Raw genomic sequence first — 27,761 nt, forward strand, 5'->3', positions numbered from 1 at the left:
ATACTATTTTGACTTTGTCTCTCTAGATTATTGATTATTTGCCATAAATGGCAAGGTGAGAATGTAGGCTAGACTTAGAAGATTCTATAATATAGACATCTCCCACCATGGCAAACTACAAAGTGGCCTGTCTGTAGGTCTATGCGCATGTTTATGCATGTTGCATGTGCTATGACGAATATCATTCCAAATATGTAACCATTTAGCTTCTCCATTACAATGAGAAAATATCATCGAGGCGTGACTGGAAATAGGCCTACATGCAGATGCTATTATTAAGAATATGAATAATTCACTATCGTGAATAATAAAGAATGCTCCACACAATCACAAGAACCATTAGTTCTTATTCCGGGAGCCGTCCGTTGGAGGGCGCTAGGTTGAGAGCTGGGCTCGACTGAATGGGTATGGTGCCTGCCTGACTCTGTCACATGCTGCCGCTCAGCCGAGCAACCCAGAGCACGGATGGAGCAGGATGAGAAACCAAGAGGCGAGTCCCTTCGATTGCGCGTAAGCATCCTCTGAAATAGAAATCCGCTGTCAACTCTGCTCCAAAACGCAGAGACGGACTACTCAAAACAACAAAACCAACAGTTTCTAGCATGCCGCCTATTCTTTTGATATAAAAGAATAAAGGTTGCGGAAGGTTGTTAGGAGGGTGTATCTTTGCAAAGAATGATTGCGAAAGACGAGGCGCGCTCTGTCCCAAGAGAACTCATTTGAAGAGCTTGCAGACCGGAATGCCGCGCGACATCGCTCCATCCTTACATTAGTGAAGCTGAGTGAGTAAATTACATGATACATATTTATGTGCTTTTTGGGGTTTGATTGGGGTTTACTTTTTATTCAAATGTCCCGTTTCTCTTCAGGGCGAAACAGGACAACATTCATTTCTGTAGATTTATTCTAGGCGATTCCACCTGTCTGATCAATGATGCATGGCTGAAGTAGCCAATCGGTCAGCGATGTGTGAAACTTGCATGGGTCACTTGGGAGTTTCTCGCGTTTCCTCTACATCATAAGTTAATGCATCTCAGCTTAATTAATGTCCCCTCAATGCTCTACAAACGGTAATTTAGAGGTCAGTCAATAGAGGGGTCAATCAGCGTCAAAGTTCTTGGTCAGTGTCAATATTTCTTGCTCAATCACTCAACATTTTATATGGATATGCATTTGACTGGTTCTTTATATAAGTCTCTCTTCGGAGCTGTCAGATCTGTGTTATGATGATGACTCATGGGAGCAGGTGGATTTGATTATAAAGGCTTGATTAATTAACTGAAGTTAAGCTCGTTAATTATGATAATGAACACATTAAGGTGGTCAGGAGGCCCAGCGATCAGAAGTACAGGTTAATGACCACTGGCACCACGGGGAGTGGACAGTTGGTTTCCAGCATAGAATCCCCCTGACAGATAATTTAGACAAACAGAAAGAGTAGCAATTGTAGACATATTGTCACCTATATCTACTGAAACAGCTTGACCATTACATCAACAAAATATCATTTTGTTGACAATGGCACTTGTATGAGTGTCATGAGCAATGAACTTTGAATGTGTTTTGGGAAATTGGTAGTGCATGTTCATGTGCCAGTGTGTGTATGTGTGCTCCTTCAGAGCAGGGTTCTTGGTGCATTTAGATGAATGAAATCCTCTCACTATGCAGCTGGAGTTCCCATACCATGTGTGTATGGGTGTATGTTTTTTTGTCACCTCATTAAACTCATTGTGTTGATGTAAGCAGCAGAGTCACCCCTGAGGCTGCTCCTCCTTCATTGTGGACTGATGCCCAGAATCACACTGCTTTCACAGAAATAGTGAACTGGGAGAGGCACTAGGATCAATCGTCTGTCTATAGGAGTTTTTTTAATCATAAATGGGACACACAGAAACAACTTGAGGATATAGTTCAATTGTAGGATTCAGTACAGTAGCATTTAAACTGTACAAGTCTATTCTAAGCTCTTCGACAAATGGACAGAATTCTCTCTCTCTCTTTCTCTCTCTCAGTGCCAGTAAGCCTAATGTGTCTCTCCTGGGGCGTTCCTCTGTCATGGTATTTTCCCCTCTATGTATTAAACATCAAGCATGTCTACTTCAGGAGCTGGCTGAATGCTTAAAGGCAGAACAAGTCTCCTCTGCAGGGTGACCGAACAGTCAGCAGCCCCCACTGGGCACAGAACCCTTCCTGTGTTACCCATGGCGACAGGACAGGAGCTCTCCCTCCTTCCATTCCCCTTTTACCCTTCATCCAAGATATGGGAATGCTTTACACTCACACGTGCATGGACTGGCACATCGGCCCCTTCCCCAAGCACACACATACACAACTAAGATTGAGTGTTTTGAAAATGTTGGCTTATTCCTTTGGCTAAGGGTCAACGTAAATGGAGTGACCTCACATTTAGCTTTGAGGATCAAGGTGTAGATTTGCCATTCACCCAAACAGATTGCTGTTTCATGTGTGTGTGTATCAGTGGGCTAGTGTACATTATGGAGGATTAGGGGGCGTAGATTGGCTAGATACCCGGGCAGACTTGCCCTTGTCTGGGCATAGAGAGCTGGGCCTCAGCCCACCAACAGCCTCAGAGCCACATATCCGTGACTGGATAAATCCCCTTCTATTATCAATGCTGTGTATTTGACCACATGAGGCATTGGAAGGGAGGGGAGGAGAAGGGAACCAGCGAAAAAAGAAGGGAGAGATGAGAGAGGAGAGGGTGAGATGAAATGAGAACCTGGGAGGAAATTGAGCTGCCAGGTGAGGGAAAAGAAGTAAAGAAGAGAGAAGATGGAGAGAGTGTAAGACATGAAGCTTCAGAATAACTGACTAACCAAGTGATATCTATTGTTGCTTGAGTGAACGGGTTCCATTGAAACAGAAAGTCATACCAGACTTCTTTACGTCCTGAAACATGCTTTCTGCTGAAACACGGACAGCAAACCATCTTGCTATAGCAGCACAGCAGATGACAGGGAATGAGATTCACACTACTCATTGCACCACACCAACACACAATCACACACACGCTCTCTCTCTCGTTAGTCTTTCTCTCCCTCCCTCTCTTTCTCTGACACTCCAAGCCAAGTCCCGGCACAGACCTCAAACGTACAATTATCATAAATATCGCATGGGAAGGAGATAGAGATTATACAGTCCAGGCATGAAGCAAAGAGGGAGGGTCACACATACATGTGGAACTCTTGCAGCCCTGATGTGCATTAGAGAAAGGTATTGATTTCAATCAAAGTATGGAGACTTTGCATGCCCTTTGTGATGATGTGATGTTGAGTGGATGGCATGAAAATGGAGCGCAGTGCTGCCAAAGACCTGTGTAGATCACCTCCACCTGCAAGGTCCTGCTAATACATCCCCTCCTGCCCAACAGATAGTTATCCAGCCATGTGAGGATTGTAAGAATAATGGTAGTTTCCTTCCATGTACATGCAGAGAGTAAGCGTGCATCACAGATGTAGTAGATGCAGGTTTTTGATGCTGTGCTGCCGTGGCATAAACTAAAGGTTAAGAGACTGCATTTTGTCTTTAATTTATAATCTTATGTTGTGAGATTGCGTCAGTGTGATCTATGAGTGGGCTAAGAGTGCTGTGGTCACCGGTTCAGTGTCAGGTCTAGGGTTAGCAGACCAGGTAGGGCTGAGATGATAGAATAATATACAATCTTTACTGCCCCTGTGGTTCTGCAATTTTACATACTGTATTTATCGGACTATAAGTCGCTCCAGAGTATAAGTCGCATCATTCAAAAAATGCACCAAGAAGAGGAAAAAAACATATAAAAGTCGCATTGGACTTTAAGTCGCATTTATTTAGAAATGTATTTCACAAAATCCAAGACCAAGAACAGACATTTAATCTGGAAAGGCAAGTTATTCAACGACACAATAGCACACAGAACAACAGGCTGAATAGGTGTCCAGTATGTTAATGTGACCCATTAACAGCTACACAATAGCATAAAGAACATACCTGGGAGGCTGAATAGGCTAAATTAACATGAAAAGTTAGCGAGTTCAACAAGCAAGTTACCGGTAAGCTAGTTCACCAAGCTCCCAATCTCATTCCACATCACTGAATCCGTTGAACTCGTTGGTTCATGTCAGTCAGTATGAATCAACATACTGTTATAAAAACATGTTAAATTATATATATTTTGATATATAAGTCGCACCTGACTATAAGTCGCAGGACCGGCCAAACTATGAAAAGGGAGTCAGGTGGCTGACCGGTTAGGGAATCGGGCTAGTAATCTGAAGGTTGCCAATTCGATTCCTGGCCGTGCCAAATAATGTTGTGTCCTTGGGCAAGGCAAGGCACTTCACCCTACTTGCTTTGGGGGAATGTCCCTGTACTTACTGTAAGTCGCTTTCGATAAGAGCATCTGCTAAATGGAAAAAGAAGTGTGACTTATAGTCCAGAAAATACAGTAGTCATTACATCGTTCTACTTTCCATAGTTTTCACATCCCTCTCATAAACATCTCTTCTTCCAAAGCCTCAAGATGTGTTATCTATTCAGCTAGGATGACACTGAGTGTCTACGGACAGTACCATAGATAACTGTTATTAACTTATTTATGTTTTATTGCCTTCCCACAGAGGAGGTCATCTAGCTGTAACCCTCAACTGAAGAGAAATAAACCATTTATGGTAGTAGCCATGAACAATGATCCCTGAGAGCATGAATAAACAGCAGACTGTAATGCTGTCCCACATAGTTTGTAGAGACAATTCTGCAGTTATAGAACTGGAGCTGGTGCACAGCGTGGTCTGTGGAGTAAACCTTGATAACAAGGCAGTCAGATGAAGACATCTGAATATAAACCGAGGATGAGAAGGAATAAGAACAGAAAGACCGTGATACGGTGTATATGTGTGTCTCTGTGTTTGTGTGTGAAAGACAGAAAGGGAGAGAAAGAGAGGGAGAAATGAAGAAAGAAAGAGAGATACATGGATAGAGTGGTATGCTCAGAGGAATAGTGTGAGTCAGATGCAGTATTGATTGGTTTTGTAAGAGAATCCTCCAGCTTAACTGATACTTTTTAATAAGAACTGTTGGACTAGAGGAAGATCCCGTCAACGTCTTTCCAAACTCAGCATGTTTTCAGGTTATAGGTCACACCGAAATCAAGCTACAACAACTAGAGTTCAAATCACTTTAGGGCATGGACTTATTTTGGAACAAGGTAAATGCCAAATTGTGCTTTTTTGGCAAAACACAAATATGATATTTTCCACTCAGACCTTCCTGTAGCTGCTAAATGTATTTGCCAAACGATGGAAAAATAAAATGTTAGAGAATGCCACATCGTAAGTGAAACATTTCTGGTTACCAAGTTACATGCCAACTAGGATAGAAAAAGTGTATCTATATTTAGTATATTATCACATAATTAACCTTTCAATGTATCTAACATCTTTTCAATCTACAATCTATGCCTACACCCACAAATAGGAACCCAGGAGTATGTTGTTTGTTTAGCTACAAAGCACATTCGATGTTTCTTTCCACTTCTCTCTCTTGCAGTTGGGTATGTGTGAATGCGTGTATCTGCTCATGCTGTGCAGAGAAGTTGTGGTTTCTGCAGTGACATCTTTTATGTTCTTTCAACACATACTTGTCTATCTAGGTCTTGATCAAGAGAATAACCAGAGCTTCAGGAAGAGAGCTATTTTTGGAGCTAGGTTGTGTTGTGCAAGTAAAGCAGTGACACAAGAGGTGGTGATTTGGTAGCAAAACCGTGGCTATGAAACACACTTATTCTAGAGTTTCCATTCTGGAAATACTCAAAATCAGATAAAGATTAGAGTTTTGTTGAAAGAATCAAGTCGTTAAACCTCTGGTGTTCCTCTTCAAACAGCAGAAGAAAACTTATTTGCAACCTTATTAAAACGTTTGATTCTGAACAGACCATTGTTGAATTTAGGATAGCTGTGTGTGTAAGTGTCTCTCTGTATGTGTGTGTTTGTATGTGGGTGTGTGTTTTGAGTGAAAAGATGAGGGCCGGAACTAAGGGCCCTATTTTGGGATTTTTTTTAAATTAATTTAGTTATTTATATATTCACCTCCACATGAAAGAAAATTACTGTCCCAGATGGGAATCGTACACCAGAAAGAGAAAACAGTCTCTCTCTCTCTTTCCCTTTCCTTACTCCCGCTCTCTCTTTCTTCATCTTGTCACCTGTGTTATTCTCTCTCTGCTACTTCCTCTCATCTCCCATCCACTGTGTCTCGCTCTCTGTCTCCTGCTCTCTCCTTCCCATCTCTGCCAGCTCCTGTGTAATGTGAGCATGTCTGTGTGCTGGTCTGTGTATGTGTTTGTAGTTCATACATATGTGGGTTGAGGCGTGTGTGTGTCTGTGTTTAATGGAGGCACCTGCTGTGAGTGTCCTCCATTCACTGGGCTGATCGATACGGAACAGGAGCTTTTAAAAGTACCAGCATCACAGCATCTGTACTAACCCAACTACTAGAGCTACACACGTTATTAAACCAATTAACACAACCGCTCGCACAATGATCAATCTGTCATTAAACAAGCACCACCATCAGACCATCCCCCAAACTCCCACAGTTAAAACATTCACACCGTATCTGACCCTCCTGCTCCAGTCATCACAGAACCAGGGAAACTGGGCTGTGAAGTGTAGATTGAGTGTTGACTACCAGGTGCAGAGTGGCCTCCTGATGTCTTGGCTGCATCTTTGTCAGTGTACTGTGAGGATGGCCAGGTGTAGTTTTTTGTCAGTGCATTAGCTTTGTGGAGGTGGGGAGGTGTGAGGGAGCTGGCCTTGTGGAGGTGGGGAGGTGTGAGGGAGCTGGCCTTGTGGAGGTGGGGAGGTGTGAGGGAGCTGGCCTTGAGACTGCTGTGATGACTCACCAGGAGAGAGGCACCCACCACACTCTCTCTGCTCCATCTGTAGTGCTGGCTCCTCTGTGGAGGATGTACAGATGAGAGGGAGAGAGGGAGAGGGGGAGGGAGGGGCAGACAATTTGTGAAATTCACCTGGGATTATGGTTTTCCATAATCTGTCATTGTTGAGGCTGACATGGCTTCTAAAATGAATCAAATCGATGGCCTCACAGGCACTGCCTGGCAGGAGCTCTCTTTCTCTCGTTTTCTCTCTCTCCTTCTTTCCCTACTGATTCTCTCTCTCTCTCTCTTGCTCTCTCCCTATCTGCATGGAGGTGTTAAAAGTGTTCATTGAATGTTACACTCAATATTCCACTCAACCCAGCACATTTCAATAAAAAGATAGGTCTGTGACAGGTTATGGATGGTTGTGCAACTACCCTGGGTGGGTGCCTGCCTGCATCCTCTCAGTCACCTTAACCCTGCCGGGTCAGTGTCACCCCGCCTCTGTAACTTCATAATTTCACACACTCACACACACTCACATGCACACTCACACATGTACACACATACGCCCTCATGTGAGCACAAAGACAAAAACGTTGGGTTGCTTATCGAGGCATCTGAGATTGTCTGCAACCTTGCAGATGCAGAGAATGACTCACCCAAAACCACGGGGGCGGAGGGCTGCTATGTTACTGTTCCAGTCACAGAGAAAGACTGAGAGGGGGCTGCTCTCTCCCTCCCCTTCGCTCCCCCTCCCTCTCTCTCTCTCTCTCTCTCTCTCTCTCTCTCTCTCTCTCTCTCTCTCTCTCTCTCTCTCTCTCTCTCTCTCTCTCTCTCTCCCCCCCCACACACACACACACTCACTCACACAAACATATTAACATGAACTAGGATTTATACTGTAGAATGCTGACACAGAGTGTGGATGTCATAGACAGACTGAGTACTGGGTCCAGAGAAGCCCCTGAGGACTGCTCTCAATTGCACATTAACATGGATAAAAGAAGGCGCTCTGTGTGTTTGTGCTTGTGTGTTTGTGTGTGTGTGTGGTCTGTCAGAGAGAGATCCTGTCTGATGGACAGAGCTGATAGGGAGAGCTGTGGGCCCAGCGATATGTTGTAAATGGTTGTGTGGAGGCGTCTGTATGTATTACTGCTCCTATTGCCTCACGTAGCTCGAGTCCTCCTGAGGGAAATAAGGCCAGCCCTACAAGCCAGATCAGCTTGATGTACACTAGAGAATACTGTGTGTGTGTGTGTGTGTGCACGCGTGTGTGTAGACACACTGCTCTCTAAGGAGGGGGTGATAAATGTTTTCCAGGGCCACCAGTCTGCAGTTGCATGTAGGCCCACGACACCTGTCTGACTGACTGCCTGTTCACCCTTCCCCCCCCAGCTGACAGTCTGCCTTGGCTCACCGGGGTGTCAAGGGGTTGTACAGTGGACAGAGGGGGCAGAGAGGGGAGAAGGAGGAGGTTGGTCTGGCAACCAACACACCGATGCACCGTGACCGTTTTCTGTGGTCTCAGGGGTAGAACCACCAGTGCAAGACTGGAGGTCTGCATTGGTGTGGTTGAGGGTTTGTGTACTTTTAAATCCAAACCCTCCTCATAAAGGCATAGAGGGTTTATCTGTGGTACCAGGAGGGGGAAGAGGCCACGGTGCAGTATCCAGATTAAAACCAACTACAGGCTACATACAAATATGACCTGTTCTCCTCCTTTCATCCCCTCATCCCCTCATCCCCTTTTCTACTCCTGGTTAATATTTCTCTCCTCTCTCCCCTCGTTCTCTCCACCTCCCTGTGTGGCATAGCGTGCCAGGGCCCCTGCATTTCTTAGAGGTCCTTTAAGTGAACACACACACACACACATGCACTGCTGCACTTAGAGGCAAAGTGAGTGCAGTCAGTGCACGAGGCGCAGGCATCCATGATGAATAATTGAGTCATCTGGCTCTGAGCAGAAATAGAAATCTACCCATACAAGTGTGAAAACATCACTCGCCACCAGAGACCTGGGATCTGGCATTGCCATGCTTGTGTGTGTGTGTGTATGTGTGTGTGTGTATGATTGGGGAGTTATAAGATACAGTAGAAACTATCTCTTGCTCCTGTTATTTCTCCTACATGTGTAATGGCAACTGTAGGTGGTTTCTGTAGGTCAGCTCCTATGAATAAAATTGGCCCTGATATGTCATGGTGAAACCCACATGATGTAATCCATTATGAACCCTGGTCTTTCTATTCTAAATGACTGGCTCCCAAGAGTTCTTTGAACCAATCAGATTAGCTATTTGTCAAGGCTGTGGCACTAAACTGACAAATAGGGTCAAACTGACAGCAGAGAGGGCTTAGAGAATTTGATAGTTTTACAGTTTTACATATTTCACTGCAGAGTGAAACAATCTTTTATGCCTGGATTATATCCATTCAAGATTTGACTTTAAATGGCATAGCTGGTTTACAGATGCATTTTTTTGACATTCAGATGTCATTAATATTGAGTATATAGTCAAACAGTGTCCTAACCTATAATACTGAACACTTGCCCATTAGACCTTGAATATTATTTATGAAGTATTACATACTACAGTATGTGTGTGTGTGCGCATGTGTGCACAACACACACATGTATGTGTTCCCAGCTGCTGAGTGTAACAGCTCAGAGCTCTGCTGTGTGACCACCACAGATTAATCAGAAATCCTTCTGATCCAGCCTACGCCCTTATTTCTACCCTCCCCCTTGCGTTCTCTGTCTCTCTCTCTCTCTCTCTCTCTCTCTCTCTCTCTCTCTCTCTCTCTCTCTCTCTCTCTCTCTCTCTCTCTCACACACACACACACACACACACACGCACACACACATACACAACATACACACACACTGGCTCTTAAACATGTCCAGGTGCAGCTTGAACACACCTGCACACACAGACACAAATATCCTATTTTGTGTGACCACTTGTCCATCAAACCCTGTAGTAAAGAGGTCTGGTATGTTTAAGTGGTGTGCTGTCAAAAGAGATGAGCATGGAGACTAAGCAGAGTTGTGGCTTTGAAACTGGGTCAGGGTTGAGACAGTCTTCCTGTCACCCAGACCTATTACTCTCATCAGGCTGGGGGGGGTCATAATTAGTTCCAACACAGACGTGAGTGTGCATTTATGCAAAAGTGTGACATATTCAACGTGTGTCCGAAGATGAAGGTGGAATTTGTGTGTAGATGGACCAGGTTGTGGTCTGTCCCTGACTGTGACCAGGCCTAGCTTTAAGACTCTTTAGCAGTCACCATTAATCTGCTCAGTTCAGACAGCAGCATAGCTTGAGACCCTCAGAGCACATGGATCATTGGATCATTTGAAATCCTGTTGGGATGTTTCAGTACATCACAGCACTGAACGACTTAGTCTCTCTCTCTTTCTGTCTTCCTCTCTCAGTTTCTCTTTCTGTGTCTCTGTCTCGCCTTCCTCAGAGCTGGGGGATTGGGGAAGGGTGGGGGTGTAGAAGGGAGGGACGGGGGGGGGGGATTGGGGAAGGGTGGGGGTGTGGAAGGGAGGGAGGGGGGGGGGATTGGACGTCTCCAAATCAGCACACAGATGAATAATGCATCTAAAGGAAAGGCGGGGAGCTGAAGAGGGCTGAGGAGAGCTGAGGAGAGCTGAGGAGCGGGGATAGGTCTAGGCCTGGATATCTCTGGCTGTCAGATTCTCTACCTAGCAGGTGGAGACTGACTCCTCTGAAGAGAAACTCTACCTCCTGCTAATCCTGAGAGCTAATTTATTCTACTCAGTCAATCTCCTCAGTTAGTTTTGCTACCAAATGCAGTGGGGGCTTGGTTTGTTAAGGGGCTCTTCTCTCTATGTGGATCCCAAAGCTCCACATTGTCTCTTAGTAAAATAATTTCATGTGGATTCCTTTTCAATGTTCATAAGAAATCAATGGTTACGTGGTTTTTATTATACATCATGCATTTGTGTGACACTTAGCTGGGATTGTCAATGTAGTTTGATTCTATTTTACAATTGTGTTTGTGTTTTGGTTGTTATTCCCAAATTGTGATAAAAGTAAACTGCATGGGTAAGCATACAATTCACCGTAGCAACATCATTAAAGTAATGAGCTGTTACTTACTTAACTACTTGAGCAGTGATAAAGAGAAGGAGAGAGGAAGAGAGGGAGAGAGGGAGAGAGGGAGAGAGGAAGAGAGGAAGAGAGGGAGAGAGAGGAATATATATAAAAATAGAGACAGAAAGTAAGTGGGAGGATTCCCAATCCCATAAGAATACATTTAAAATCTTAAATGTTGCCTCCGCTCTGCCTCATTCGGGTTAATTAGACCAAAACTAGGAGCACAAAGATCTCGCCTTGCGTGTTAAAAGGGGATCAAAACTCTATAAGTATTTCAGCCTTACTCAGCCTTCAAGTGACTAAGGCCCATCCAGTCTGGATACTAAAGAACTGGAACATGCTGTCTCAAGGCTAGTCTGTCTCCAATATTTACATACTGAATAGACTAAATGCTCTCTTTGACAGATTGGGTTTAGGGTAGTGCATGTAGAGAACAATGTTCGGTTCATCCTGGCCAATCATTTAGTAACTATTTGGTTATTTTTTTCCAGAGGCTCATCAAAGATAACACCTTACTGTACATTTTACACTCACTGACACACACATTCCCAAACACACACACACTCCAAACCATACTGCATCTGTTGTAACTGTGGTGGCTGTGTGCATGTCCTTGGTGTTAATGAAGTAGAGGCAGAGAAGAGGATGTAGCCCAGGTGTGTAAAAGGACAGTGACTTCACTGTTCTGCTCAGTGACGTCACCGCTGCATGCCTGTCAAAGACAGGTGGTGGAAACCTCAGGTCACACAGTCACAATAACACCATGACTGTCAGGTTCTGTGGCGTGGGCTAGTTTGGCTGCCAAGAAGGAGTCAAACACACATCCACATCCGCATGGAGGATGCCATGGAATATTGAGTTATTGGATGGCATTAGTGTGTGTGTATGTGCATGTGTGTGTGAGTGTTAAGTGACTGTTGAAATGTTGAGGTTAAGCTGAGCTCTTTCCGTGCTGCGTGCTCCGTGTTGTGCTGGGCGCTGTGTCCCGGGGGGGGGGGGGGGGGGGGAGAGAGATTGCTCTAGACATAATGTGATTTCTCTCCTCCTGCCTCCTCCTCTTCTCTCTGCTTTAATATTCTAGGGAGCCTCTGATGAACTTGCCTCTATGTTTGTGGCCATGTTGCCCTCTCCATCTTTTACTCTCTTCCTCTGCCATCTCTCTCTATCTTTCACTCGTTATCTCTGTCTTTCTCTTTCTCTCTCTCTGCCTCTCTTTCTCTCTCAGTTTCAATATGCTGTATTGACATGTATGTTCTGGTTAAACAATGTTGTCAAACCTGTCCACAGTGAAGGGAGACTTGCAATTATTAACACTTATCAGATAACTCAATCATCATCAATCATAGAACACACATCAATACAAATAGGAAGATGCAAAAGAAAAGAGGTTTGTGTGAAAAAATGTTTGTGTGAGAGTATGTGTGTGAGTGTGTGTGTGAGTGTGTGCGTTTGTGTGTGTGAATGCAATTACAAAATGTTCACAAACACACAATGTTCTCTCCCTCTCTCTTTGTCTTTCTGTCCCTCTGCCTCTCTCTGCCTCTCTTTCTGCCTCTCTTTCTCTCCCTGTCTACAGCTGATCTGACGTAGTTTACATGTGCATCACTGACCCACTAAGACTGGGATTGTAGCTAGACTGTGATGTCTGTGTGAGAGGAACTCCAGAGAGACCACAGCATCATCCCAGAACACTTGTGATTCCAGCCTGGGGAGAGGGGGGGGGGGGGGAGAGGGGGGGGGGGGGGGAGGGAGAGGGCGGGGGCGGGGGGGGAGAGGGGGGGGCACTAGAAGCAGTACACAGAAGCTATCGTGCCTTTCAACACTGAAGGAGAAGTGCACACGCATGCAGAAACGCACACAGACACACACAAATATACACACTTAACGCACACTTTAATATTTGGGGGATGTTCCAGTATAATAATCACTTAGTTGGATTTACGTCTGATGTGATGACAGAGTGAAAGCATGCGACATGGGGACACACATCCGCCCTGTGACTCCCTAGCAACTATTAGGAAAATTGCATCAGAGTTTGGTCCCTTAATCCCATGGTGGAAAGAGGCTTCTGGGGAAGTTGACGGACCATTAATGGATAACCAGGCCAGGGCACTAGGGGCCGGCTGTGGAGAAACAGTGTGGAGAAAGTCCCCCGCTCAGAAGCACTGCTCTTGGGCTGTGAAGCTTGAAACAGCTGGGTGTTAGGGTGGGGATGGCAGTGGCTCTGAACCATCTCAAGAGTCATAAAGATGCATACCAGAGCATATGAGCAACACCTTGCAGACATCCTGTGTGTGATCTGTGAGGAGTGTTTATGAGCTCAATGTTTTCAGGTTCTGACGTTGTGTCCTGGTAACGTTGACATTGCCTGTAAGAGGAAGTATTGTTTTCTGTGTGGTTATGCTGCACCACTGCATAGCACTGCTATACCGCTTCCCCACAAAGCGCATCATCATCATCGTTATCATCATCATCATCCTCATCTTCATCATCATGATAAATAATAAATGCAATATTGGTGTGTGAAACCCGTGATAAGAATGCCATCCCTTCGTGTGTGTGTTCTCTGTGCAGAGCAACACTGTCGGTGTTTTGTTGAAGAAGGGCTATCTTGGGCAAACTAGAAACTTTCCTTGGCATGTTTGCATTCCTACGTTTAATATTCCCTTAGAAACTGGCAATAGTAGGGAGAGACCGTTTGCCAGTGACCCCCTCTCCAATTCCCTCCTCTCTCCTTCCCCTAGCCCCTCTCTCCCTCTTGTAATCTTCACCCCTCTTTCTCACTCTCTCTTCACCTTCTCTGTCTCATCACACTTCCCTTCTTCCCACCCTTTTCATGCCTTTTTATCTCTCTACATTTTTCACACTTTCAGTCTTGGTATAATTCCCTTCTCTTTCTCTTCTTTCATTCTATGCTCACACTTCTCTTTATCCCCCTTTTCTCCCCCTTCTATTTTCCTCACAGCTCCCGTCCATTCCACCTGCCTGCTTTGCCCTCTTATCCCCTTGCCCAACCTCTCTCTCTCTCTCTCTCTCTCTCTCTCTCTCTCTCTCTCTCTCTCTCTCTCTCTCTCTCTCTCTCTCTCTCTCTCTCTCTCTCTCTCTCCTCCCTCTCTCTGTCTCTGCCTTTCTTTCTCTCTCTCTCTATTTCATCCAGGCTGCCGAGGCCTCTCACTCTGCTAATTCATTGGCTGTGCATTGCCTCACATCTCTGCAGGGTCAGAAAGACAGGCAGCCTGGGAGAGAAGAGCAGATTGAGGGAAGAAGAGAGGGACAGATGGAGCACAAGGGTGTGAGGAACCAAAGAAGAAGGATGAGATGGCGGAAAAGAAATGCAGTTTTATCTCTGAGAAACAGAGAACCACACAGATCCTGTGGTGTGTTCCGGGGATCTCTCTCTCTCTTTCCCTCTCCTCTCTCTCTCTCTCTCTCTCTCTCTCTCTCTCTCTCTCTCTCTCTCTCTCTCTCTCTCTCTCTCTGTCTCTTCCTCTCTCTTTCCCTCTCTCTCTCCCTCTCTACTCTCAAATGCACACACAGGCTCTCCATGACCTCCTTTTGCTGACTGCTCTTTTGTTAGTTGTGTCCCTGATGTTCGGCTTTTGTGCTAATCTAATACTTTGGCCACATCGCTCTCTCACTGACAGCATGGTGCGTGGAGATCTGTGTGTATGTGTGTTGATCTGAATGTGTGTTTGTGTGTTACATGTTTTGGTTGCAGTCGTCTCTCTTATCAACCTGCTGCAGGAAGACAGCTGCCCAGCTTTGTGCAATATTGGGGATTTATTGATAGGGCTCAAGGCATTAACTGTGACATATACACGTGTGTGTATGCCTTGCTTATACTGTTTGTATGTGTGTTTGTTTGTGTAATAGTTAGCACACCATACAGTATGTGTGTCCATGTGTTGGTTGGCTGTGCTCGGCTTGTCAAGATGTAGGCCACTGCATAAAACATTGCAAATCACCGCAGAGCAATCGCTCTACTTCTTATTGTGAAAAAGGGAAAGGATTCTGCTTGGAGAAGAAATGCAGCCCTTGGACGGCTTGAGCTATTTGTCTTGTGTGGCGTCAGCCAGATCCTAAAACACCCCTGGGATCAAACTTGTTTATTTATCTTCAACACCAGAAAGTTTCTACAAACACTAAAAAGCCCATTGATTTGAATGGACTTCATGAAAGAGAATACATATGCGTGATCATTCTTCTCCCGTTCAATGAGTGTCGTTGGTCATGAATTGCCTCCAACAGGTGATAGCTGTGTCTGTTTGGATCATGTGATCCCTCAGTCAGACTGTGTGGAGAGAGAGAGCTAGAGAGGTGTAATACCAGGACCGGGGGGATGAAGGTGGCTACTCCTCTAGGCTTCTCCCCAGCAGTCTGCATCAGCTCTCCTCTTCCACTCCTTCTCCTACCGTGCTAAAAATAGCAACCAGCGCCACAGACACTGACACAAGCTCGGAGCAAACACACCCATTTCTCACCTCTCTCCAAGAGCGTCTTCTCCCCCCGTATCCACTCTCTCCCCTTGTGCCCTTGTTCCGCAGGTTTCCCAGAGCAACCCCTAGTGTGCATGTGTGTGTGAGAGTGCTCGTGTAAGAGGGTGCGTGTCATGGCCTCGATGCCCGACGAAGCCCCGTGGGACGTGGCCACCTACAGTAAGGTGCTCCTGCTCGGGGCCATCGCCGCTGCCTCGGCCTTCGTGGTCACCATCGTCATCGTCCTCGTCTGTGTGGGCTGCCAGAGGTGAGCCGACTCTACAACACAGCCTCTCTCTTACCTCCCTGTCTCTTTCTCGATCTGTCCTTGGCGTCTCTCCTTCCGTCCTCGCCCCTCACTATCTCCCTATCTATCTGATTCCCTCCTTTTCTCTACCTCCTTCCCTCCACCTCTGCAGTCTTGAGTTCCCGCTCGCTTTTTTTCTCGCCACTTCGCACGTTTTCTCTTCCTTTCAAGCTCAGTCTTCTTCTTTCTTTCATGCGGCTCCACCTCCCTCCTCCAGTCGCCCTCCCTCGCCTTGTTCCTGTCTTTTCTGTCTCTCCGTCCTCACTCTGTCCTTAGCTCTTATCTTTCCTTCTCTTTCACTCCCAGTCTTTCTCCTCATGTCCATAGCAGAGTGGCTTTGATGCATTTAAATGGACCGGACTGTCACATTGGATAGCATGCTATTGGCAGGACACTAAGTAGACAGGGCAGAATCAGATCCAAGACCACAGGATTCTCAACAGACTAAAGCAGCAGAGCACGATGTGGCCCCAGGATCAGGCTCCCCTCCAGACACACTGTGCTTCTCCACAAACCCTGGAACCTGTCATGGCAGGCCTGTGGCTTTGTTGCCATGGGATCCATGCGTGTGTCCAAACACAGGGATGTGCAGTAATGTAGGGCCAGCCACTGTCACACAAGCCGACTGGACCAAGAACTGTAGCAGTGTTTTGCTCAGCCTTGCATTTGTTTAGGGATATGAGCTAATATGAATGCAGTCCTCCAAACCTCTGTGTTTCATCCCCTGTAATTCAGAGACAGCGTATATGCTGTATACAGAGAGACTGTTGAGGCTCTGACATACAGTTACCTTCAGTCCACGTAGGCCTACTCTTGCATCATCGGTTCATTGTGACCCTCCTCCCTCTGTCTTTACCAACAATGTTATTATGGCCTGTTTGTCATCAGGGATATTGCCTCACCTTCCCAGGGTTCTCTGGGGGGAAGCGGGGCTTTGTGTAACCTGAAGAGAAGAGTAGCCTTCTGTACCCCTACCCTGCAGTAATCTATAGAGGTGCAACTGGACATAGGGTACACAGACCTGTTTGACACACCAAGAATAACCAACCAACAATTAGTTCTTCTGGCAATTTAATCACACCTGGAACTCACACATTACACCTCTCGTCTTACCAACAGTCTCCCATGGCGACAGAACTCCCAAGGCTCCCAGACTGACGTATGTTGTCTGTCCAGTAGCAACCATGGAGGAATGTTCTCAGGAGCATGAGCTGAAAAGCACACTGAACTAACATGAATAACAGTATTGTACTGTATTGTAGTTGATGTGTGTCCTGTCCCCGGAGTGTGGTCTACAGCACGTGTTGCCTCTGTCAAGCCCTGTCTCACCTCTCTGCACACTTGTCTCTCTCAGGAAAAGCAAGAGCAAGCACCCCCCAGAAAATGGAGAGAAGGGCACGTCTGTGAACATGGTAACTCATTCTTTTACTTACCATCTTTCTCTTTCTTTGGTCTATTCCTCCATTCATTTACTTGTGTTACTGTAAGTCGCTCTGGACAAGAGTGTCTGCTAAAATGAAAAAAATGTAAATGTACATTTATCAGTGCATAAACCAGGTTGAGGATTTTTCTCTTTGACAGCTGAGCTCTCTGCTTTTCTCACATGGCGCTTTTGTGTGTGTGTGTTTGTGTGTGTTTGTGTGTGATCAGAGTACCCTCCGTCATCCTAAGCTCAACTCTATGAGCAAGTCCGACACCAGGCTTCACGAGATCAATCGCCTGCCCTGCAATGGTAATCATCAATAATCAATACCAGAAATCTCTTCTGGTAACCTCTTCTGGTCCACTGCATGGATCTCAAGTTTCCAGCACCTTCAAGTCCCCTCTTTCTGTCCAGGTGCTCCTAAGAACCGTCCGGCCAGTATGGACCTCCTCCTCCTCCACAGTCGTCGTTCCCAGTCAGACCTCCGGCCCTCCCATGTGCGCCAGCTGCCCCAGATCCCCACCTCCCCCCAGGGGGGCAACAAGCCAGGGGAGGGGAGGAACCACACCTACACTGAGGTGGGACTGCGGAACCCCTCCCCCACCCGTTGCCTGGACGACGGGCTGTACGAGAGCGTAGGGGTCCGAGATCCGGATGGAGACCCCAAAATGCCCCCAGCCCCTCCCCCCACCTCGGCCAACACCCCTGCCACCCTGAGAGCAGCACGGAGCCCCATGGTCCAGGGCAACGGGGCCCGAAACGCCAATGGGAACGGCCATGGGAATGTACATCAAAAACATTTTTTTTTTCGAAATTACAATGATGAGCTTAACAGCGTGACAAACCAAGGACTCTATCACCTTGTGGAGAATCTATTGAGTGCTGCGTTGGCGTTTATTTCTTGACACTATACTGTGAAGAACAGGGACAATAGCTCCACCTACACTCATGAGGGTTTGAATATCAGCACGTGGTACAGGGCTAGGAAGTTTCATGAATTACTGTGGAACACAAACATGCCACAAAGTCAGTGTTTTCATTTAATGAAAGGATTGTAAGGGCTAAACTTCTAAATAAGCACTGCCACAAAGACAAATGGAGGCTGAAGCCTTGGCTGTATTTTCTGTGAGTGCAGATTGTGTTTAAGGTGTGCGACCATCTTCACTGCTGTGTCCCTCAGGAGATCAGCCGAGGGAATGGTCACGGAGAGCTGAACGGCACCTTGAATGGCAGAGGCAGAGGGAAGCCTCCACCTACTGCCGTTAACGGCTCCCCCCAATCGTCCCTCCCCTCGCTGGCCCCCCAGGACCCGGTAACGGCAGAGTATGCTTCCATTCGGAAGGTCCGGAAGGTAAAGCGTTCCACACACACCCAGGCCTGAAGTCCTGTTGTCTTGTTCTCATATCTGTTTACAAAGTGACTGTAAAAACTGTTTGTAATTCATGAACCTGGTGTTTCAAGGTGAATATGAAGGGATCCAGATTCGGCTGTCCCAGGATTGTGTTAATCTCATGTGCGCAATATAAAGTCATAAGTATTCATTTAATAAATGAGTGTTTGCAGCGTTCCCTAATCCCACCTCTGAATCATTCCATCATAGGTCGACAAGGCAACCAAGAAGGAGAACAATGGTGGAGAGTCAGACAGCCAATCAAGTGTTGGAGAATCACCCCCTGCCCTGCCCCCCCAACTCCCCCGCATCCAGGAGATTTCACGGAAACAGCTGGAGTCATTCCACCTGCCCTCCTTCCCCAAGGTAGGCCGCATCACATAACATGCTGCCTAGACCAATAAACATCACATTTAACACACAACGCTATGAATATAGCTTGTTCAACAGGAGTGATAGGAACATGTCCTTTTCGCCAATGACCACTAGAGGGCTCTGCCTGCTAACTTTGTTCCTGCTCTGTGCTGACAGAGAACAGATCTTTATCACCATTCTTAGCCCTGCAGGAGCAAACTGCCATCTAACTGCTATCTCCCCATTAGTAGAAAACTGACAGATCATCACAGATAATGTGTAGGAAGGGAGAGTGTCTGGTGATAAGAGACAGTCTGACACATTGTCTTTTTCACAATCCTGCAACGATTCTGTTTGGCATGGTGAAAAGCTACTTCCTTCTACACTGCACATTTGTTTTCAAGGTTCACTTGTCATTCAGTCGCAATATGCATTGGCTTTAAAGTATCAAATTCTCTAGGGTTATCAGAGCAGAGGGGCGTTGAGAAGCTGTGTTTATATAAACACTGGAGGTCAGCTTTTGGGCCACACCACAGAGAGGGAAACCAAGGGACAATGCTTGGATAATGATCAACCTTTCCTGTCGGGCCTGGCAGTCCTACCTGTTTTTCTAACACGCAGCTAGTGGAGTGTGTGAGAGAGTGTGTGTGTGTGTGTGTTTGAGAGACCAGGTGATTCTAATCTGCTGCATCACAAGTTTGAACAGACTGACAAGGCTGTATAAACAGTATTATCTTAGCAATGGGTGTGACCTTTATGTCTTAATGAATCTATGTTTCTGCTCGTTTGTATGCATGGATACTGTTGGTTTTTGTATAGAAAACATGGATTTGAGTGTGTGTGGAGTTCTATGTGTGTGTTTATATCTGATGTTTGTGTTTGTGCAGGCTCTGAGTGTCCTCTCTAGCTCATAAGATCTGGAGAGAGCTGTTCTGTGTGCTCTCTTGCAGAGACCACCTTTTGCATATTTGTTGTGTATGTGGGGAGAGAGGGAGAAAGAGAGAGAGACATCTATTGCACTGTGAGCCATATGTGGTGTAGGCAGCCAAAGTTGAGAGTAGAGGGGTAGATTATGTAAGAGGTTGGCTCTCTGCCAAGTTTGCTGTGTGTGTGTGTGTGTGTGTGTGTGTGTATGTGTGTGTGTGTGTGTGTGTGTGTGTGAAAATGATCTAGGGATAAGGCAGCATACAGGTAGCTGTGCAACCTGAGGAATTAATAGTATGTTCACATTGAGGCCAGTTTTTCAGCCCTTTTATCACTTACAACTCTGACCAGATGGAACATAGAAACCTTTCATTCCTCCTACCTCATGTAATGAGTTTTCAAATTGATGTCTGTCAAAAGAAATCCATATATAGATTTGTTGTCACAAATTGTTCAGAATATCCAAATCATGTAATTAATTAAAATAAGAAAAATTAAAATACATTTAGCAGACGCTCTTATCCAGAGCGACTTACAGTAAGTACAGGGACATTCCCCCCGAAGCAAGTAGGGTGAAGTACCTTGCCCAAGGACACAACGTCATTTTGCACGGCCGGGAATCGAACTAGCAACCTTCAGATTACTAGCCCGCTTCCCTAACCGCTCAGCCACCTGACTCCCTCATGACTTAAGAAGAACAGAGACCACCCCCCTCACACCCCCCCATGTGTTTATGCATGTGGGGGGGGGGGGGGGCAACATGCATAAACACACAAACACACCTACACACTTACACACACACATTACTCCTACGCTGGTCAACATGGACAACATGGATAAAGAGCACTTTCGGGAGCTTTATCCAGGATTAATAGACAAATATTAACAAGAACACACACACATACACAGTTGGCCACTAGTCAACCTTTGTTGTTTGTTTTATATGGGTGCTCATCTGTCTGGCCTTATCTGTCTGTGTATTCATGTTAATCTAGTGATGACACTTGTGTTGTAGCACATGCACAGGCTGAGCTCACCTGTCTGTCTCTGTGTGACCACTAGGAGGCAGTGTTCATAGGTAACGGGGAGCAGTACATTTGGAAGCCCCCTGAGGATGATGACATCATCACCCTGCACCCAGTACCAGCACACCTAGGGGAAAATGGACAGGGCCACCTGACAACCATGGAGGTGAGGCACCTGTGTGTGTGTGTGTGTGTGCGTGTGTATGTGTGTGTGTGTGTGATTTATTTGTGTTTGTGTGTGTGACAGAAACAGAGAAAGAGGGAGACGTGAACGGTGTTTGTGTCTTGTCCAATAAGGGGAATGTTAGAGGGATCTTGACTGGTGAATGGTTCTCTGTTTATCTGAAGAACTCCTTCTTGATTGGCTGTGCCATCATAACACAGTTAACCTTTGCCTCCCAGTCTGATGAGGCTGTGGGGGAAGGAGATGGTCTAGTTACATGAGGGTTCATGTTTCAGCTCTCCTGTGGGGGTCTAGACCATCTTCACACGATAACACCCTAAGGCTTTCCCACACCCATAACCTATCTAGCTGCTCTCCTCTACAAGTACATTATACATAGGGTAATGCAACCTGAAGTGTTTTCAGAGATGGATGGTTAGGAAAGGTCTCGACTCCCCCATCAACAGGGTCATGCACAGAGGTTCTACAGACAGACAGGAAGTGGTTGGAATGTCCACCAGGAAGGAGAGGTTGACCAGGGGGAGGTTGTAGCCCAACCTTAGCCTGGGGCAGGGAGACTGGTTTGGAGGGAGAGGGGGGCAAAGGTAACTTCTCCCCTATACAACCATAGACCAACTGACCTTTGAAAGTTAAGATATGTTGACATATTACAATTTATCCTTTTAAACCAGCTGGTTTAGATTAACTGGGAATAAATATAACTTCATGGACCCAAAATGTAAGATATAGAAACAAGCTCTGAGCAAGTTTTGTGTGACTCCTGATGTGTGGCATTGAGTGGTTAATATATATTTGGAGTTAAACTTTTGCAGAGATCAGACTATTGCAGAACAGTTGTGTCTCTTTATCTCTCTCATCTTTACATCTCCCTATAGCTCATGCTTTCTGTCTCGGTGATGCACTCTCTCTTTCTGTCTCTCTCCCCCTTGCTCTCTCCTTCCCCCTTCTCTCAGTTGCCCAGACATGTCCAGTAGACTCTGGGCTTTGTCAATTTCACCCGGCAGAAGGTGTTGAGTTTCCACTCCTGCCCGCCTTGTGTTCCACCCCCTTCCAGTTCCTCTTCCCTCCTCAGCTTTTCCTCCCACTCCATTTCTCCTCCCCCCTTCCTGTTCTCCACTCCTCTCTCTACTCTTTGGGGGCGCTGGCTGCTCCTGACCAATCACATCTCTCAAATATGGTCTAACCCACTAACACATACGTAACTGTTTAGAGACTGTTCATCCTGGCTACATGGTGGATATGGTTTATGAACGAACCCCCTAGAGGACTCATGGTATAGTTGTTTTCAGTCATATTTACAGACATATGTTTAGAGAGTGTCTCTGGAGACTTCTGGTGTGATTTGAAAAGAGAGCAGGCAGAAACAGCCTCTGAAGAGGAGAGAAGTTGGGGAAGAAAAGAAACCCAAAGCAGGCTTCCTCAACAGCTGCAGCAGGCAGACCTCTGAAACCCCCGTCGTCTTGTGACTTCCTTCCTCTTTTGCACTGTGTTGCTTATGCTGCACACACACACATACACACACACACACACACATACATATACACACACACAACCACAGTACAGCACAGGGTCTTTGTTTACCCAAAAAGTGCAGGTTGGATCTGTGGGGGCAGGCTGAATGTGTGACTAGAGAGAAAGAAGAGAGAGACAGAGATATCTAAATATTAAACAAATTAAGAGAAAGCCACAAGTAAGGTTTGTGTGGCTGTGCACATGAGTTATTCCTTAACCAAATCAGTCAACCATCAATCAATCAGTCAATCTATCAATCAGGGCTGAGTTTATACAATGTGGGGAACTGATAGATCTGTGCAGAGAGCAAGAAAGAGAAAAAAGAGAAAAAAAGATAGATAGATAGAGAGAGAGAGAGAGAGAGAGAGAGAGAGAGATAAAGAAAGTGAGAGAGAGCCTGCTGTTTGCTCATCAAGCGTTGTTCTGCAGCATCAGAGCAAAGGTGTTAGTCTGTGGGTGAACATCGAAGGCAAACATGACCGTGTTCCAGAGACCTTTGAGAGAGAGAAAGAGAGAGAGAGAGAGAGAGAGAGAGAGAGAGAGAGAGAGAGAGAGAGGCTGTGCCGGCCCAGAGAGGCTGTGCTATCCTTAAGGAATTTTGACCCAGAAATGCCAGACAGGTCACCATGTCACTGTTGAACCCCACACCACTCAACACATGCCATACGTTTGTGAGTAATAGTTGTCAAAGACTAAGCTTTAGTAATAATGGGAGCTCCCACACACAAACACACGCACATTTATATAGTCCATTCATATTATGTGTGAAGTCAGACTTTCTCCCTCATGAATATCCTGCACAGTATGTAGTAAAAGTCATTGAGAAAGGTTTTAGGCTGTTGGCAGTCATCCAGATCTCTCACACCATACTCCCATGTGTATCTGCACAGGACTGAAGCTGCTGTGGAGAAATGTTAACTGGTTTATCCAGTGGTTAGGTAACTCTGCCTCTCTCCTATCCCAGATAAGAGTGTTTACACTGCCTTATCCTGCCTGGTCAAAATAGGTCAGGTTACTGCAGAGCTGGGCCTGTCAATACACTTACTCACACACACACAGTACGCACACATACACAGGAACGCAGACACACACATACAGCTGTGGCATATGTTTACTGATATATAGACAGACTGTACTCAGACAGAGCTGCATACGTGCATTCAGACATGTACTACTAAAAAAATATCCTCTCCACATTGAGAGTTATCCACTTCATTCAATAGAAATGCTGACTTCAATCTACATACCAAGTGTGAGCATATAGACCAGTTTCAGTACTTAACTAAAAAAGTCATAAATGAACGTGTTGATCAGTGGCTTTGACATACTATAATAACTACAAATAGGGTTATCATACTTGTTTTCTTCTTAAAAGCTGAGTTCAAATGTCTCTGTGTTTGCAGGTGTCAGACACCTACTCCACCGTGTGTAAACCCCTGAAGAAGAAGGCTCCCCCAGAGAACAATGGAGCCAAGACCCTGCCCCGCTGCTCTGGTGGGGACAGTGGCAACGGCAGGGGAAATGGCTGGGCGGGCTCTACTGGGGGAGCCCTGGGCCGAGGCCGGGGGGCCCAGACCCGCTCCCAGGAGGAACCCTGCTATGAGCCGGTGGGTGACAGGTCCTGGCCAGTGGCAGAGTCCGATCCTGCGTATGCTACTATCGACTCCCACCGGAAACGTGAGAGGGCGGGAACCAACAATGGCGTGATGAGCGGAAGCGCCACGCTAAAGCCCAGGAAGAAGCCCCCTCAGCAGGCAGCAACGGGGCCTCCTCAGGGCCCCCCCGGCCCGCCGGCCCCCCCAGGCCCACCGCCCCCCTCAGGCCCACCGCCACCCCCAGGCCCACCGCCCCCCCCAAAAAGAGCCCATCCTAGAGGGGAGAACTTTTATGAGACCATCAGTGATGTGAAACAGGGAGCCAGCAGCTCCAGCACCACCACCATCTTTACCTTCAACGATGGGATGGAGATGTATGTCACTGGCCTGTAGCTAGCCTGCACAGGCTGGCAGGCCGTCTAGTAGAGCTAGATAGGGTTGGGTTACTCTGTCCAACTACTGATGGACACAATAATAATGAATTGCCAACAACATGGTGTACATAGGAATCCAGCAGGAACATTCTAAAAGAGGAACTATTTGTTTTTATCCCAAGCTAAGACAGGGTCACAGTCCAAACCCAACAGAACCAGACCTTCCGTCACTGACCTGGCATGGCCCACTCATAACCAGATGGACTGAACACTTCCTGACGCCTGCTGACTGGAGAGAGAGATTACAACTCTTCTCAAATCTTATTTCATTTCTGTTGTGCAACTGTACCTGACTTTACCCCCCCCCCCCCCCCCCCCCCGTTGTGTGACATTGTACATGATATCTTTATTTTTCTATGAATATGATACCCTTAAAAGAGCATGTACTGTACAGAACACACCCTATCAAAATCATGACACAGTACTATCACTCATGAACTGTACAAATAAAAGTGGCGAGCATGAAAACACTCATTCAAATGGAAATCAGAGAACATCAACGTCTCAATTAAACCCTTTCTGATGACCAAACTCAGACAAATAAAAGACAAACGTCACACACATACACACACACTCGTCTTTGTGCCGGGGCTTATGTAATCTAAGCAGATGGATGTCACAGAGATTTTCTGTGCTTAGCTCTCACTAAGCAAACATATGAAACAGGTTCTCTCTCTCTCTGCTCTACTGACACAGCCCTGTTGCCGGGCAGATATGATTATCCATCTATACAGTTTGGCATGACCCTGGTCTGACCCAGAGGAGGTGCTATAAACCCCATCACTCTCCTAGACCTTTTTCTATTCTATGGACGGTGAAACAATCACTTCTGTTTCCCTGTGAAGTTCAAATGTGTCAGAGGTGTGAGTTGTGTAAAGATCCTATCAGGGAGACAGCTTTAGGTTGTCGTGACCTTACAAATGTCACTTAAAACCAAATGGCAAACTTGTATCTTTACCATATATAGCCAACCTAAACTAACACAAAGAAAATTGAAATGTTTGTAAATGTACACTGTAATATAATGTCTCGTTACATTAGATCATCAATATTTAAAAATGTCATATTTTTCCTACAAACTTCTCGCGCCAGATTTTGTGTTGCATGGCAACCTCCACACACGCCCACTCTTGGCAGAGTACGCCAGGACAAAGCAGTCCGGCCACAGTCACAGCCTTGGGAAGAGAGAAGGTTCCCAGAGCAAGATGGCCGGCAGGTTTCGCAATACCAACGCAGCACTGCGAGAGACAGAAAAAGAGAAAGAAATATCAACAAGGGATGCTTTAGTCCTGGAAGTTAATGTGTCATATCTAGTGGGCGTTGTTAACATTTGATTATATGGCTGCAGTAATGGCATATTGCTGCAGGCCTGTTGGCTGACTTGTTCAATAATTGGAGTAAAGTGCGTTTGTCTAACAGAGCACTGATTCGCTCCTCAGTCTCCGGCCAAGGCTCCACTGTTGCTCTTTGGGCTAAAGACTGGCCATAAGAACAGTGATTGAAGGTTTGGAATCCAAGGAAAATAAAATGCTGGGCACCCAATCGCCAGTGAGCTTCCTTTGGAAGGTTGCCCCGCTCTCTCTCTCTTCCCTCTGTAGCCTGCGCTCGATTCTGTTCCATTGTAAACAATGCCTTTGCTGTTTTGTTGCTTTGGGAAACATAAAGGAAGGAATGAACTAAGAAAACACAACACATGGGTTTTAGTTCATCCAGGCCAGTGGGACCAGGGACAGAGAACGCTCAGGGACAGAGAGGATTAAAACATGTTATGGATGGACCTCATATCAGACAAAGGTCTGACACAAGGGAACATTGAAGACTAAAGAGTGTTTCTGTGTACAGGCTTACCATGACAATGTGCATCTAAAATGCACGGTGTATTTTCGAAATGCGCTGTTTCTGTTCTTTCTGACTCCTCATACTCTGTGTTTAAATAACGTGTGCCACTGCTATGAAGACGGCCCTGGTTCCATTTCTCTGAGTGTTGTTGGTGCACTTTTATTGCTTGAAAATAATGCATGTTTTGACAAATGGAAAAACAGACTTATTTTGGTACTGTACCTAATTGATTTCTCACTGTTATTTTAATGTTGTTGTTAACAATATTTTGTCAGAAGCTGTTTTTACAGTCTTTACAAAACTGCAGAGAGAGAGAGAGAGAGAGAGAGAGAGAGAGTGAAAAAGAGAGAGAGAGAGAGATAGATTGAGAGGAAGGAGGGGGAGGAACCACTGAGGTAGTAAGGTTGCTTGCCACTGCTGCTCTATAGAGAGAAGGAGTGACAGAGAGTGGGGGAGGAGGAGAAATGGCAGAAAGCTGGATGAGGATCACTGCAAACCATTTGACTCCTTTTTCTTCTCTTTAACACACACACACACATACACACACACACAAACCACTGCCATTTGGAAGGAGGCAGCAGACCCTGGTTTGCTCAACCTCACTCACTTGTCTACTTACCAATGCAATCCTCTCTCCTCTGTCGTCTCGTTTCTTCCTAGGCTGGGGGAGAGCGTGTCTTTGAAGAGGGAGGGAGGGAGTTTGGGGGTCAAGCCAAACCTGGTCCATTACTTTGTAATGTTTCACAATGTACCGTTGAAGAGGACTTGATGAGGACTTTTTTCAATTGCACATACATATACTGAGGAATATGTGTAATAGTCTGTAGTTGTACCGATGTTGTTCATAACTCAAAACACCTCATGAGATTGTTGTTGCAAAATGGTGGTTATCACAAATGTTGTGTTGAACCAAGTTTTTAGATACCCCTGTCCTCCCAATTCAGGTATATGTTGTGTGGCATTATTGATGCTGTGACAGCTACTGTAGCCGAAGTTGTACATTTGTGAAGATGACACAGGGTTTCATGTGAAAAAATCTTATTATATAATTGTGCAGGTATGCAGAAGATTGTAATGTTTTATATAATAATAAAATATCAAAGTCAAGTTTTTACTTTTGTAATAAAGTAGCACCTCAAAACGTTGTATGTTAGTTTTTTTGTGACTACTACTGTTTAAACATTATTTTAGCTGAACAAGTTAAATTTACTTTGATAATAGACAATAGCAGATCTAAGGTCGTGTCGTGTTGCCAGGTCATCTGTTGTTACAGTCTCTGTAGGCTTGAACACGCA

The 27,761-nt window shown here is 45.8% G+C and overlaps 1 protein-coding gene across 1 annotated transcript; it reads left to right on the plus strand.

Annotated features, from left to right (window-relative positions):
- Positions 1–515: 515 nt before the first annotated feature.
- Positions 516–27,136, plus strand: LOC136945937 (nascent polypeptide-associated complex subunit alpha, muscle-specific form). The gene is made up of 9 exons (XM_067240072.1): positions 516–782; positions 15,549–15,747; positions 17,141–17,198; positions 17,437–17,518; positions 17,624–17,994; positions 18,390–18,560; positions 18,810–18,965; positions 20,940–21,068; positions 24,002–27,136. The coding sequence occupies exons 2-9, from the start codon at positions 15,614–15,616 to the stop codon at positions 24,584–24,586; spliced, it is 1,686 nt and encodes a 561-aa protein (XP_067096173.1). The 5' UTR covers positions 516–782; positions 15,549–15,613; the 3' UTR covers positions 24,587–27,136.
- The last annotated feature ends 625 nt before the right edge of the window (positions 27,137–27,761 follow it).

Source organism: Osmerus mordax, chromosome 7, assembly GCF_038355195.1.
Source record: "Osmerus mordax isolate fOsmMor3 chromosome 7, fOsmMor3.pri, whole genome shotgun sequence".
Classification (NCBI taxonomy): Eukaryota; Metazoa; Chordata; class Actinopteri; order Osmeriformes; family Osmeridae; genus Osmerus; species Osmerus mordax.

What these genes read in the sequence shown, in the direction of transcription:
- LOC136945937 (XM_067240072.1), top strand. Translation starts at nt 15,614, where the DNA reads ATGGCCTCGATGCCCGACGAAGCCCCGTGGGACGTGGCCACCTACAGT. An exon ending in CCATTCGGAAGGTCCGGAAG is followed by an intron (nt 18,561 to 18,809) that starts GTAAAGCGTTCC and finishes ATTCCATCATAG; the next exon opens with GTCGACAAGGCAACCAAGAA. An exon ending in GCCACCTGACAACCATGGAG is followed by an intron (nt 21,069 to 24,001) that starts GTGAGGCACCTG and finishes CTGTGTTTGCAG; the next exon opens with GTGTCAGACACCTACTCCAC.